We start from the raw sequence: 14,113 nt of genomic DNA, 5'->3' as shown, positions 1-14,113 counted from the left end.
TGTGGCTCAACTCATGCTTTATTTATCCAGATGCCGAGCTATGGATACGACCGGCTCGTGCTATGGCCGAACTCTGCAGAGCAGAGATCGCACTTGTACTGCTTCTAGAGCGTACGTCTCCGCTTGTGCCGAAGGTTTCCGCTCTTGTATGGCTTTTCACTCGTGCGTGTCCATTTGTGATTCTGTAGGTCCTCATTTTGGCTGAACTCCGCAGGGCAGATATTGCACTTGTATGGCTCCTCGCCCGTATGTGTCCGCTAGTGCTGCTGTAGGTTCCCACTGTAGCTGAACTCTGCAGGGCAGATATGACATTTGTACGGCTTCTCACTCGTGTGCGTGTCCTTGTGACAATGTATGTTTGTGCTATGGCTGAACTCCGCAGGGCAGTCGTCACACTTGTATGGCTTCTCGCCTGTGTGTGTCTGCGTGTGATGCTGTACATTTATGGTCTCGCTGAACTCTGCAGGGCAGGCATTACACTTCTATGGGTTGTTGCCCGTGTGTGCCTTCTTGTGATGCTGTAGGCGGTCGCTCCGGCTGAAATGCGCAGGGCAGACATCGCACTTGTATGGCTTCTCCCCCGTGTGTGTCTGCTTGTGACGCTGTAGATGGCCGCTCCGGCTGAACTCTGCAGGGCAGACATCGCACTTGTAGGGCTTTTCGCCCGTGTGTGTCTGCTTGTGACACTGTAGATGGCCGCTCCGGCTGAACTCTGCAGGGCAGACATCGCACTTGTAGGGCTTTTCGCCCGTGTGTGTCTGCTTGTGACGCTGTAGGTGTCCGCTCCAGCTGAACTGCGCAGGGCAGGCATTACACTTGTATGGCTTCTCTCCTGTGTGCGTGCGCTTGTGACCCTGTAGACCTCCTCTCTGACTGAACTCTGCAGGGCAGACATCACACTTGTAGGGCTTTTCGCCCGTGTGTGTCTGCTTGTGACGCTGTAGATGGCCGCTCCGGCTGAACTCTGCAGGGCAGACATCGCACTTGTATGGCTTTTCGCCCGTGTGTCTCCACATGTGATCCTGTAGATGGTTGCTCCGGGCGAACTCCGCAGGGCAGACATCGCACTTGTATGGCTTCTCTCCTGTGTGCGTGCGCTTGTGACCCTGTAGACTCCCTCTCTGACTGAACTCTGCAGGGCAGACATCACACTTGTAGGGCTTCTCTCCTGTGTGCGTGCGCTTGTGACCCTGTAGACTCCCTCTCTGACTGAACTCCGCAGGGCAGACATCGCACTTGTATGGCTTCTCTCCTGTGTGCGTGCGCTTGTGACCCTGTAGACTCCCTCTCTGACTGAACTCCGCAGGGCAGACATCGCACTTGTATGGCTTCTCTCCTGTGTGCGTGCGCTTGTGACCCTGTAGACTCCCTCTCTGACTGAACTCTGCAGGGCAGACATCACACTTGTAGGGCTTCTCGCCCGTGTGTGTGTGCTTGTGACGCTGTAGATTGCCGCTCAAACTGAACTCTGCAGGACAGAGATTGCACTTGTATGGCTTCTCGCCCATGTGTGTCCGCCAGTGATAGTTCATTTGGGCACTCCGGGTGAATTGTGCAGGACAGACATCGCATTTGTATGGCTTCTCATCCGTGCACGCTCGCTTACGAAGGCGCAACTGGTGCACAATCTGGTTGAAATTTGAAATGTGGTGGTCACTCCTGTGCGGCTTCTTGCCTGTGTGTGCTCGTGCGTGACACAACAGGCTCGTGCTCCTGCAGAGATGCGCAGAACAGAGGTTGGACATACATGGCTTCTCGTCTCTACACCTCGACACGCAGTTCTCATCACTCCTCGACCGCGAGAATGCAGGAAGAGAGGAGGAACAGATGACACACCCAGTACCCTCCTCTCCCATTTCAACACCCAGTGGAGAAGCAGTAGAACATATTTCAGAGTCATTCTGACACTGTGCAAACGTGTGGTGCTTCCGGCTGTACACAAGTGCACATGGCTCGCTTTGGTCTTGAAGTCGTTCAGTGGCTCGACTGTTTGTAATGACTCGTGAAGTGCTGTCAAATTGTGGTTCAACGGTTATTGCGCTGATCTTGAACGGTGTCTCTGAAAAAGTGCAACCTGAAGATTCTTCATCGCAAATGCCTCTGGGCTGGTCCTTTACGTGGAGCAAAGCAGTGGTTTCTCTTGCTCCTGAAATTTCAAAAATGGGACATTTAGAGGCCTTATCAGCACGGGTGCATCTCTAATGGACAACTATTAGAAAAACCTTATGGTATCGCGTTTGCGGTCAAGCTATGCCCGTCCGCCTCAGCAAATAATCCTCCTTGTGCCCAACGTGCCCAGACAACGTGCCAACATAACAGATTCTGCGTCCCCTATTATCGGCGACGTGTTGGATGTAGGCCGGCATGTCGGGAAGATGCGGAACAGCAGAAGCCGGCAGGAGTGCTTGCAAGCAGAAACCGAGTGTAGGAACAGACTCCAGGTATCACAGAAATCCTGCTATTATATGTATTTTAAGTACACGACATAATATAAGCTTGAATCAAGAACGAGCATGAATGTGTACGTGAATAAATGTCTGTTATAAAATGCAAATTTTTGGCCATCAATTGCTTTTTTCTAGCTATTTGCTCACAGTCACAGTCTTTCCTATAGGCGTAACGACGACAACAACACATTCTTTTCGCGTAAACACTGACGCCGAAGCGCAATTTAAACGTGATTTGCAAGATAGTTGCAACAGAATGTATACATAAAGGGACGGTCTCATACCCCCTACCCCTCTGATAAAGTGTATCATTGGATTGCACTTTGTTCAAAATGGGATACCGCAAGTTTACCCGACAAAGCACGTCACAGCTATTAATAACCAAATAAATTGATAATAATAATTAATAACCAAATTAAAGCGATAAAGATTGCAGAGCATGGCACGATCTGCATTGGCAACAATGAGAATGGCGACGTTGCCCTGCGGGAAAGCCTGTGACAGGATACAGAAATCGTCCGCTTTTGTGCGTGTCCACTTTCAGAAACGACTGGGGACCACGGCACCTCCCGTACGTTCTCACCCGGCTTTCATGTGAAGAACATTCCAAGAAATGGCCGACACGATGGTTTAGAACAACTACATAAATCCTCAGAGACAATTTAAATGTCGCAGGACAACCTACTCCCCTCCTTCACAAATCTGAAGTCGACGGCCAACGGCGCACACAGTCCGATTACAGTTCCGACCAACTATTTCCATTACACTCCCCGTTGTAAACTGATCATGTTTTGAAATGAAGTGTCGCTGACGACATACATCGAGAAGGAGTGAGCGTTTATTTAAAAAACGTATTAAATACTCCCACTCCTAACATTTTCCAGACATCACTTCGGACTTCTTACACCACATCACCACACAGTCGTTACATTTCCCATGCATCACAACATAACCAACCTCCAATGCAACCCTTTTTGAGCCTCAGTCTGTTAATGCGTGCGGCTTTTACAACATCCAACAGAAACACAATGTGATGGGATAGAGACAGCATCTGTACAGCATTTCCACTCTGCGCATTAGCACGTGCTTCTTCGTGTCTCCAGGTTAGGGACATGTGACTAATGAGAACTGTCACTTAAACCAAAATTTGTCCACTGTGAAAAAGGGTCAGAACGAGATGTAAATCTTACGCAGAATTACGGTGCCACTGGTATTTTGCGAGCACGCTGTAAAGGATGGGCATATCTTTGACGATTACGAGCGCGCTGGGCCGCCCACCTGACACAATCACCCACGGAGCGCATCCGCTGCCGCAAAGCGTTGCGGGAAAATCTGACGAGCAGTGACGTCAAATATCTCTCGAGCTCCACTCGCGGCTGCCAGGCGAACGGATGAACACAGCGAATTCCGAATAAAGCCTGAAGATGTTCGACTCGTCGACAATATGTCTGCGCACTGCTTGTCCCGTTTCACCCGTATGCAAGCAGGCATAGACGGATTCGTGGCGAGAATAAGATTCCTGTCTTTTGAAAACAACTGAAATATGACAGTCATCAAAAAAGTCCGACATCGGTGGAACCTGAACTTCGCATCTCTCGATTGCCATTCGAGCGCCGATGGCCAATACGGCCACGGAAACAACCACAGACTGGTAGAGCGTGCTTGTTCTGGAACATAACCTGGCCGAACGCAAGGTAAGACAGTCAGCAATGTAAGCAGCAAAACTCTCATCCCTAGAGAGAATGAGATCACCTTCCTTCAGATGGACCTTGGGGGCCAGCCTCAGTGGTGTTGTCTCTGTAATAAACGTCAGTCGATGTTTGACGCTGTTGTGTTTGTGCTGTCTCTCCGTGTGTCGTCCATGCAAGGAACACTATATCCTCGAGCTGCTGAGAGGAAGTCAGCAACATGTTGTAGCACAGCCAGGAAAGGCTTCACAAGAGGCAGAGGCCACCGGGTGGGTGTGTACTACGACACGCTAGTATTTCGTTGAACGGCCCCTTGCCTCGAAGGAGCTCGGAATGTACTTAAATCACTGCTAATTTGTTAAACCAAGCCGTTCTCCCATCTATCAAAATGCACAATGCGACGTAATTCAACGAACAGGTGCACAAGGATCGCAGAATCCGATTTCGAAAATCGTGACTGTGCGCAACTGTGGCAATGCCCCGAACGACCCAACGAGCCGCCCGCTTCAGTTTGACGTCAAGGAAGTAGAGCCGCTGGTTGATTTAGAGGAACGCCGTCCGCTATTTTTCACTCGGAACCACACCGCAGCGGAGGAAGAAGTTTCTTGTCGCTTTTTCTTTGATTTATCGGGTACAATAGACGAACATTTGTCTTCAGACAGCGTTCAAGGTTAGGCCGTGAGATTATGGAGGCTGTTCTCGTTGAGCTCCCCGAACAAAGTTAACCAAAAATCAGTCAACCTGTCCCCACTCGAACTTGCTTTTCTCTCCCGCGACCTTCCGGAGTTGGTGGATTATGAAAATAAACTTCAGGTGCCAGTTGAATGCTGCTCTGTCCATGTCTGTGTTTTGTATGGTGTTCCTTATTGTGATGGTATACAGGAGTTAGGGGGCTGTCACTGAATATTTGGGGGGTGTAAGGGGGGGGGGGGGTCTGGATAAATCACTGACAAGGGAGGCTTCCCCATCCCATGTAAACCTCATAAGACACCTCCTGAAATATTTTTCTGGCTATGCAGCCGCATCATGACATAATTGACATTGTTGTCCATAATTTCTTGAATATGTTTCGATTATATGAAAAAGTCGACACCAGATATCTTATGATCATCATCAAACAAAAACATATGTCGTTTTGTTCAGAACCTTATGTACTTTTTTTAATTTCAGGTGGACGTTAATTTTAGAAGGCAGCTAGTGGAGGAAAAGATCATGGCCATAGCTCATGTGGCTCCTGGAGCTCCCAGTGGGCTCCTTGTGGAGTAACTGTTCAGAACACCCACAAACAAGAGATAAACTGATGTTCTGAGGCTGGAACAACATAGAGGGGACAGATACAAACAAAGCCTCAAATTGCCTAAGAAATCAACGAAGACCCACAAACAGTTTGCTCACAGAACAAATGAGTAGGATGTTGCTCAAATACTGAGAGAAAATGGCGTAACACATAAAAACATCGTACGACACAGTATGAGAGTAAAAACATTTCTCTCGAGGGATGCATGAAACACTGTCGGAGTATTGTGTGCATGAAGCATTGTGTGTGACACAAGCTGTGGGGGCACACCGCCTCGGACACACTTCGGGAAGCATAACACAGCGATTGCTAATATGGTGGATACTTCTGTTTTCCTTTTGGCCATGACAAAACATCTTCGGCCGAAATGAGACTACCTTCGGCCTTAATGGTATCTTGGCCGTAATGAAACTTTCGGCTCTAATGAGACTTTGGCCGTAATGAGAAGTTACCGTTTCATCGCACTTACAATGCCAACACAGGCGTTCACTGTTCATGAAAGGTTTTTGAAGTGCAAGTTTTTCTTTCTTTTTTTACAGATTTCAGCTTGCTTCATAAGAACAGCACCTTGTTCCACTGTAAAAATATTTTTACTGCACACATGCATATAAGCATCTATACCCTATGGTAACCCAATACAAATTCCGCATTAGCACTTGGGATATTTTTCGTCACAACTGTGGCGACGCTTGTTTTCGGGGCCTAATTAGCTTAATGAACTCTTAACTTAAATAATCATTAACATAATTAACTCTTAGGGGCCTTTAACCTATGACGCAATATTCGATATTCGAAGTACAATTTTTCAGATATATTCGTATTCGATTCGTATTCAAAAATTTCAATATTCGCACACCTCTGATAAATAGGAATCCAAACAACCTTGCGGCTGCTGTTCCGTCAAAGCAGTAATTCCGTTTAAGAGATTTCCATTCAGTGAGACTCCGTTGTATTTCGGATTGAAAGCGCGGGAAAAGTCGGGGCCACACGGCTTCCCTGCCGGGCCACGACACGCGATGGTCTGTGCGTTGGTCACCCTGTGACACCCAGTCTCCCCCGATATTCGTGGATCCCAGAGTAAAGCCCGACCAGCACAACTACTTGAACGACATTCTAAACATAACAAGATAACAAACCATACATGTCCCAACGAGACTTTGCGCACAAATTGGTGAGAGACTGGCGCAAGGAAAAGTTCAGCGATTTCATCTTGGCGCAAGATTGGAGCCCCACCTCTATTCTCTCGATCACTCTGTAGGGGGCGTATAAGAAGCAAAGGCACATACAGGACGTCCCCGAAAACGTGGCTCTGAATTTTAATTAAGAAAACTACGCCAAACAGAATCATGCGGTCAACGGCATTTGTTCTTACTAAGTTCTTGCCACCTCCTGATGTGCATGTCACATAACCCAAGTTTAATTATGTAAATTTTTGCGAACTGAACTCGGAAATGTGCCGAGTAAAGGTCACTTCATTGCCCTAGGGGGAAGAGCGTGCCAAATTTACTCAAATTAATGATAACTGACGGGAGTTAAATAGCCCAAAATAATGCTCTACGGAGCTCGCAGATGATAGTGTGTGACGAATTTTTCCGCGAAATCATTGTCAGTCCGACGAAAGGAGATTGGAAACCCAGCTCACACCGGCATGATAGGAAGAGATAACACAGACATAGCTTATCTCATCCTGCTTTGGCTGGGACAATACCTTCCCTCTCCCAATTTCAGGAAGTGACATTTTTTCTACCATCACTCTGTGGGCTGGGTTTCAAACCTCCTTTCGTCGGACTGGAGGATACACAGGTCTAGCTCTCTAGTAGTGCTAGCTACTGATTGTGTTGTGTCGATTCAAATTATTTTCTTACGTCTGCACTATTCATTTAATAAGAAATTGAATAATTAAGTGTGTTGCGTCACGTCGTTGTCAAGGGGGGTCTCGTGGGTCTCTCATGATCTTTGACGATCTTTCCACAAAAATTCGACACCCGAAAACAAGTACAAAACTGCCCGAAGATCGTGAAAGATCCGGTAATCGTGACTGAAATGGGGTGTTGTGGCCACGGGCTTTCTAATTAGCACAAAGAAGAGAGACGTTTCCTTGGGAATTTATTTTAATTCAATTAAACTAATTAGACAAATTAATGCGGTACAGTGATGGAAACCACCTGTTTGGGCGGCAAAAACCTTCACAAGCATCACGCAGAAGCTTTCCAATTTTTATCTCAAGTACATTTTTTTTAAATAATTAGGGGTCGTACGTGAAACACCATGTATTCAAGGTGGCTGCTCCCCCAATAGCTCTTTCTCCCCTCCATATCTACCAGTCTTTTCAATTTTAAACATTACCTACGCTGCGGTTCATATTTCCAATTAAAGCTGAAAATGTCGAGATAATGCGATAATGTATGTAATGAAATATCTCGGCGTGATTCTGCCTGAGACACTTCAGTAAAACAGAGCACGTGCTAGAAAGTTCTAATACGTGCCTCATCAAAAAGTAAAAAAATATTTCTGTCGCATTCCTTTCTCTTTTTCATGCACACCCTGCCACTCGTTTTTTTTCTTCTTTTTTTTGCGATTGGATCAATTGAGCACTTTATATTTACCTCCAGACATTGAGTTTTGTCTGTGTCCCATCTGGTCCTGTTCCGCCAAGATTGCAGTGTTGTACGGCTCGGTTTTCACTTCTACGATGGGATGTTCACTTGAACAGTGCTCTTGAGGTTCTTCTTTGATGTGGTACATCGCAGCTGTCTCCCCTGAAGCAAAAACAAACAAGGAAGAAGTAAAAGTTGTCACATTGTAAAGCTTCAAGTAAAGTCATACGGTCATCTCAACTTTCAGTCAGTTCCCTTTTCTGAATCTAATTACATTCTATTGGCTCCAACCTGTACATAATACATACAGAAACATCAATCCACGAAACCTTGCTTGTAATCTTGTGTTCTTAAATGATGTCTACTATGTAGGTGAGCAATATTATTTTTAATTTCAATAATATTTTCCTCTGAAACGTTCCATGAAACATTCCCCGTTGGGGTAGTATGCAGTTAGGGCAAGAGTTGTACGTCACTCGTTACCCAGTAACCAGTTACTTTTTTTTTGGCAACAAAGTAACGACCAAGTTACTTTTCTAAAAATTGTAACTAATAACGTATTCAGTTACAAAAATCGCTAACTCGTTCGTTCATTTCCTTCGTTCATGCTTGCCTTCAACAGGGACAACACGGTCAATTATTATGTGGAAATTCTCGAAATGCTGCACGCTTCTAACACAAGGTGACCTGACCTGGATGTTCAGCACCTGGGGGCCTCTGGTCGACAGTCATACTCTTGTTCAGTCCTAAAGTGACCGGCATCGAGAATGCCTAGGGTTCTTCGTTTTCAGGTTTTATGATTTGTCAAATTCGGGAGGGAAAAATTGGGTGCTATTTACGCCCGAGAATCAGGGTGGAAATCGGGCTCTATGATCTCTCTTTGATATGTCACCGGTTGGATTTTCGGGTGAAACGAAAGGCATATGAAACGAACAGTTGCTGTGACACTGGAACAAGAAATGAGAACCTTTATATTTCCGCTCTGAACTGGGACAGTGAATGACCGTGGTATTCAAACGCTTGCACGAGCTCCACAAAAGTTCATCTTTTTTTTCTTCTGCAGGAGGGGATTCTAAAAGGAGGACAAATAGATTGTCACAAATAGCTCTCTTTGCTAATATTATGCTTCACTTTTCCGACGGTTTACAGAGAACGATGAGCATTTCCGCAAGGATTACACAAGGACCACAAGGATTTCGGGTAGATATCGTGTTTTACCCGAATTCTTGAAAACTTGTTCAGGGAAGGGTTTGAAATTAGGTTTAACCCAAAAACCTACGAATTACGAAGAACCCTACGAATGCTGCAACGCTTTCCGGTCCACCGACCATGAAAGCATCTTCGGAGAAAGACCCTGGATTTCTTCTTTTATGTGTGTGTGTGTGTGTCAACTCCCAGCTGCTGCCAATGGATATATTAGAGTAACTACGCGTCGCCTAAATTCGAATCCTGAGACGGTATTGTCACTCTCTGCTGATTCGCCATGTTGTTGTAAAGTGTGTTCACCTGACCTGGGCAACAAGACCAGAGTGCATTAAACATACAGCTCATGCAAGTCATTAGCCTAGCAGCGTATCCCGGGAAGAGACCTTAGTCCCCGTATTTTCTTTCCCACCTCCACACTTGTGGGCTCCAGTGAGGATCACTCGTCGCACTACGAGATTGCAACTGATAATAAGCACGTCAACATGGCCTGGGTTGGAGGAGATGTTCAGGGTGAAGGTGGCAAAAGGTGACGGGAATGTAGCATTTTCGTGCCTTCTTTGCCTTCACAAACAGAAATGCGTCAGCACATCCCACACGTCATATATTAATTTGAAGAAGCGTGCTCGACTGAGCGACTTCAATATATTTTTGGTAGCTGCGTAGCTGTCTTGTTTACAGGCCGTACGAGAGATATTGCGTGACTGTTATCTCTTAATCTCAATGTGTTACGCCGTACCTTTGTTCTTACTCGCTACGTCCTCGTCCCGGTGTCAGTGTTGTCGCCACACCAAAGACGACGGCTTACGAAAATAAAGTCTTCTTCCTGCGTTGCTTTCGCACGAGCTGGCTGCTCATCATTCGCGCAACACCGTGGTGTCAGAAGTGGGGTGATGCGGCCCCCCCCCTTCATTCCACCATACCAGATCCCCCACTAGGTGGAGAAACCGCGGCCAATGCAGCGTCAGCATCTACGAAGCCTCATTCGCTACAATTCATCGGTGTCAGTGGCATTGGTCTCCCAGCGCCTTCCAAGTTGAACTTTGTAACCCAGCAGAGTGGCCGTCGCGGCGAGCAGTTCTTTGGGGACTATGCCTTCGCTTCAGTTATCTCAAGATGAAACACGCATGCGAACACTCCTCTACTAGAGAGAAACTGATGTTCTGAGGCTGGAACAACACAGAAGGGACAGATACAAACAAAGCCTCAAATTGCCTCAGAAATCAACGATGAAAGTCACTGAAAAGGTTAGCCACCTGTAGGGATCGAACCCACCCGGTAATCCAGAAGATGTGGGTTCGATCCCTACAGCTGGCTAACCTTTTCAGTGACTTTCATCTTTCATCGTTGACCCCTCTACTGGCATGGGGCCCCAAGCTCGCACGCTCCTCTGGGCCTCGAGAAACCCGAAGACAGCAAGTGTGACGAAGTAATAATAATAATTGGGGGTTTACGTCGCGAGACAACTGAGATCATGAGCGACGCCACAGCGGTCGGTCTGTGGATTGCTTTTGCCCACCTGAGGGTTCTTTAACGTGCAATGAAAGCTCATCACACGGCACCCCGTATTTAACGTCCCTCGCGGAAGACGGCGTGTCTAAGCAACTTGTACCCAGCCACCAAGTTGCTGGCGTCCTCGGCCGGGTTCGAACCCGCGATCTCGGGATCAGCAGGCGAACACGCTACCGACTGAGCCACCGAGGCCGGTAAGTGTGACGAAGTGATAACTAAACTAGAGGGTCACTACGTCCACCCGGCAAACGTAATCTACGAGAGCTGACGGTTTCACCGTGAAGGGCAACAGCCTGGTGAGTAGGTCGACGCATTCTACGCCAGATTGCGAGCCCACGGCGAAGCAGGAAAAGAAATTGTCATCGGATAAGCCGCACCGATGGACGAGCCGCAGAGCGCCCGTGAGAAAAAAAAAAAAAAAAGAATCGCGCGTAAGCCGCGACTAATACGCGCGAAATTACGGTACACAGTTTGCAGAAATCTTTCGAGGATGCGCGAGAAATAGTAGTAAATGTTCACTTGTCCGAGTAGGGGCAGTTTGCCCCCACAGTCCAGTTTCTACTGTACGTAAATTATGAGTTTTGAAAATAAAGGAGTCCGAATGTGAATCTGACATGACTTACCGAAACCTCGCTGCGATACTTTCCCCTGGGGGGCATTCCGTAAAACATACTCACCACCTTACGTAATCTATAAAATAATTTACCGTAACTATCGCTTCTTGATGGAGACTCGCTGCAGTACTGTTCCTTTATCTGTCCCTGTTCGTGTAGACATGCAGCGTCAGGAGGTTCCACTTTCACTCTCGAGAGCTGAACACTGAACTTTGGGGAGAGGCACATTTCTTGCAGCTGTGGATCCATAAGGATGGGACTCAAGAACTCAAACGCACAGGTATCACTTGGATCTTTAATGGGAAGTTAACACCCCTTGTCCCTGAAATGACACAAGAAGAGACAAGTGGGTAACAGAATAAACAAAAAAAAATGCACACAGGTTGTTTCACCTAATACGATAAAAAAAACGTATTGAAAAATCTACTTGTCCAAATATTATGGGCTCAACGCAATTAAGGGTGCATCACGAAAAATTAGCCAGTTTCAAAAAATGGTTCGTCACGCATCAAAAAAAAAGACAGACTGTACAGTGTTACCTTACGAGTGGTGTTAGGATACTCAAACCATTTTTGTAATTAATTTATGAAGCAAGAACAATTAGTTTTTTAATTGTAAGAAATAGAGTGAAAATGTCAATGGAAAGTTTTAGTGGGCGATACAATGACATGAAACCTGCTGATTGCAACTTTGTACCTGTTAGGGATCCTTTTTGTGCCGGCTACAAAGACTAACTTTAGGTGAGCAGAAAAACAATGTCAGTCCCACGGGTGGAGAGTTTTCAATCTGCCGGAGGGGGCCGGGGCACAACATCCCCCTCCCCTTTCATGCACAGAGGTCAGCCAGGGTGTCGTGATTCCTTGTTGCGACGTCACTAGGCAAATTTTTTCAGGATTAAAGGATTTTTACAGGATTTTTTTACAAGAAATTTTTACAGGATTACAGGATTTTTACAGGAGGTCATGCAGGGTGTCCAGAATTCCTTGTTGCGACGTTGTGAGACAAATTTTTACAGGAAATTTTTACAGGATTACAGGATGCTTACACGATTACAGGATTTTTACAGGAGGTCGGGCAGGGTGTCCGGAATTCCTAGTTGCGACGTTGTGAGACAAATTTTTACAGGATTATCATGATCACTGAAACACGCATTTCTTAAGACATCCCTTGAAACTTTCATCTCAAGTGTCGGCTCGGTAGACTTCCAGGAGGGAGCCTGCACCCCCCCCCCCTCCGGGACAATTCCGGGAAAAAGCCGCCGCCCATGATCACAGCGCTCTCAAGTGTCCCGTTATCGAATGAGGACTAATCATATAGTTTTCGCTGACATTTTCGCTTGACCCCTCGCGCTCCTGCTACAGGTCCCACATTGGTGGTTTGAAAACCCGAAAGTAGGTTTTTGAAGACAGGAAAAGTTCTACGAGGGTTATGTTGCCGCTGTAAGACCACGTTCCTTTGCCGCAGCCGGATTGTTCTTCAAATTGTTTTTCAGAGAATCTCGGTTCTTCCAAAGTTCTAAAAGTTTCTCTTTTACACCGAATTAAAAAAAATAACTGCAAAGAAGTGGAGCCATTATGAAATGGGTGACAATCATAAGGCCAAACTATACGAAGGCCAAACAGCCAGAAAACAGAACTACCAAAAGTAAAAAAAAAAAAAAAGCTCTAAGCTCAATTAATCGCGATAAGTTGTTGGTGTTTGCCAAAATAAATGGTTTAAAAAAATGAAACGTTGAAAACAATTCCCGTGGATAAGTGAAGAACGAATGAACATGTTTCAAGAGACACATCTTTTACACGCGGTGTGGTGCACGCGCCTTGATGTGAATGCATGTTTTCATTTATGTGAAGAAAATCAGCCCTTGCAATTCGCTTTTCGGGGCCTCAACGTGTTTTTGAAAAAACAACGAAAAGTAGGAACCCACCTCGCTTTGTTGGCACACGTTACAACATTTAATTATACTCAAGGTGAATTCTGCAGGCCAATGTCACACCCGAAACTAGATAGAACTCACTGTGTTCTGAAGAGGAATCTTGTTTTTCTCAACTCGTTCGAGCATGGGTTGTGTGTGTTTCCCGGTCTTTGGTGTTCTGTCCTGGTTGCTTCTCCAATTGTTGTTCGTCCCCGACAATCCTCGAGCACTAAGATAGCACGGAACAAAGGATGTTATGCATAGTAATAATAATAACTGGGAAGTAGATTTACGCGTAATGTCAGACAGCCTCTTTGTGTAGCGACGACCCCAATGCCGTCTCCATTGACAGAGCACCACATTTACTTCGCCTCGAAATGAAGAGTAAAGGCCGCTTCTAAGCAACACTCGAAGCTACTTTGCCATTACTAGAAGCGTGCTAGGAACTTTAAAGTTTCAAAGTTTCTGCCGCGAACATGTTTACTTACCGCCATGGAAGAAAGGAGGAAAGAATGGTGTCGATGTCTTGCATGGCGCTAAGCGCTAAGTGTAAAGAGAGATAAAATATGATGATACGTCTAAGAACTATACAATCGCGTTTTCTGGCACGTATCTTGGAGAATTCAATTCCCGATATCACGGAACTCGTGTTAATTTTGCCGGTAATTTACTACGAATGCGCGTGTCCCGCCTAAAAATTCAAGAGATATATCGCCGACCAGAAGAGACCTGCGCTAACTAATTGTACCTAAACAGTACACACAACGTGAAAAGACAACTCGAACGACCTCTAATTTGTTCTTGTGTGCACCACTCATATGTAATTCGTTGCGGCTGTGTCTT

At 46.1% G+C, this 14,113-nt stretch overlaps 1 protein-coding gene across 2 annotated transcripts; it reads right to left on the bottom strand.

Moving 5' to 3' along the window:
* On the bottom strand, positions 1-13,934 carry LOC135371595 (zinc finger protein 883-like). Of its 2 annotated transcripts, none has more exons than XM_064605581.1 (5): positions 13,759-13,934; positions 13,373-13,499; positions 11,451-11,680; positions 8,039-8,191; positions 1-2,146 (listed from the first exon to the last, which is right to left on the bottom strand). In XM_064605581.1, the coding sequence occupies exons 3-5, from the start codon at positions 11,605-11,607 to the stop codon at positions 483-485; spliced, it is 1,974 nt and encodes a 657-aa protein (XP_064461651.1). In that variant the 5' UTR covers positions 11,608-11,680; positions 13,373-13,499; positions 13,759-13,934; the 3' UTR covers positions 1-482. The 2 variants fall into 2 exon arrangements, with proteins under 2 accessions (XP_064461651.1, XP_064461650.1); XM_064605580.1 differs by lacking the exon at positions 13,759-13,934 and adding an exon at positions 13,564-13,745.
* Between the last annotated feature and the right edge of the window lie 179 nt (positions 13,935-14,113).

Source organism: Ornithodoros turicata, unplaced genomic scaffold (assembly GCF_037126465.1).
Source record: "Ornithodoros turicata isolate Travis unplaced genomic scaffold, ASM3712646v1 Chromosome117, whole genome shotgun sequence".
Classification (NCBI taxonomy): Eukaryota; Metazoa; Arthropoda; class Arachnida; order Ixodida; family Argasidae; genus Ornithodoros; species Ornithodoros turicata.
This window is presented reverse-complemented; position numbering and strand designations above follow the sequence as displayed.

What these genes read in the sequence shown, in the direction of transcription:
- LOC135371595 (XM_064605581.1), bottom strand. Translation starts at nt 11,607, where the DNA reads ATGGATCCACAGCTGCAAGAAATGTGCCTCTCCCCAAAGTTCAGTGTT. An exon ending in ATCAAGAAGCGATAGTTACG is followed by an intron (nt 8,192 to 11,450) that starts GTAAATTATTTT and finishes TTTTTGCTTCAG; the next exon opens with GGGAGACAGCTGCGATGTAC. An exon ending in ACAAAACTCAATGTCTGGAG is followed by an intron (nt 2,147 to 8,038) that starts GTAAATATAAAG and finishes TTGAAATTTCAG; the next exon opens with GAGCAAGAGAAACCACTGCT.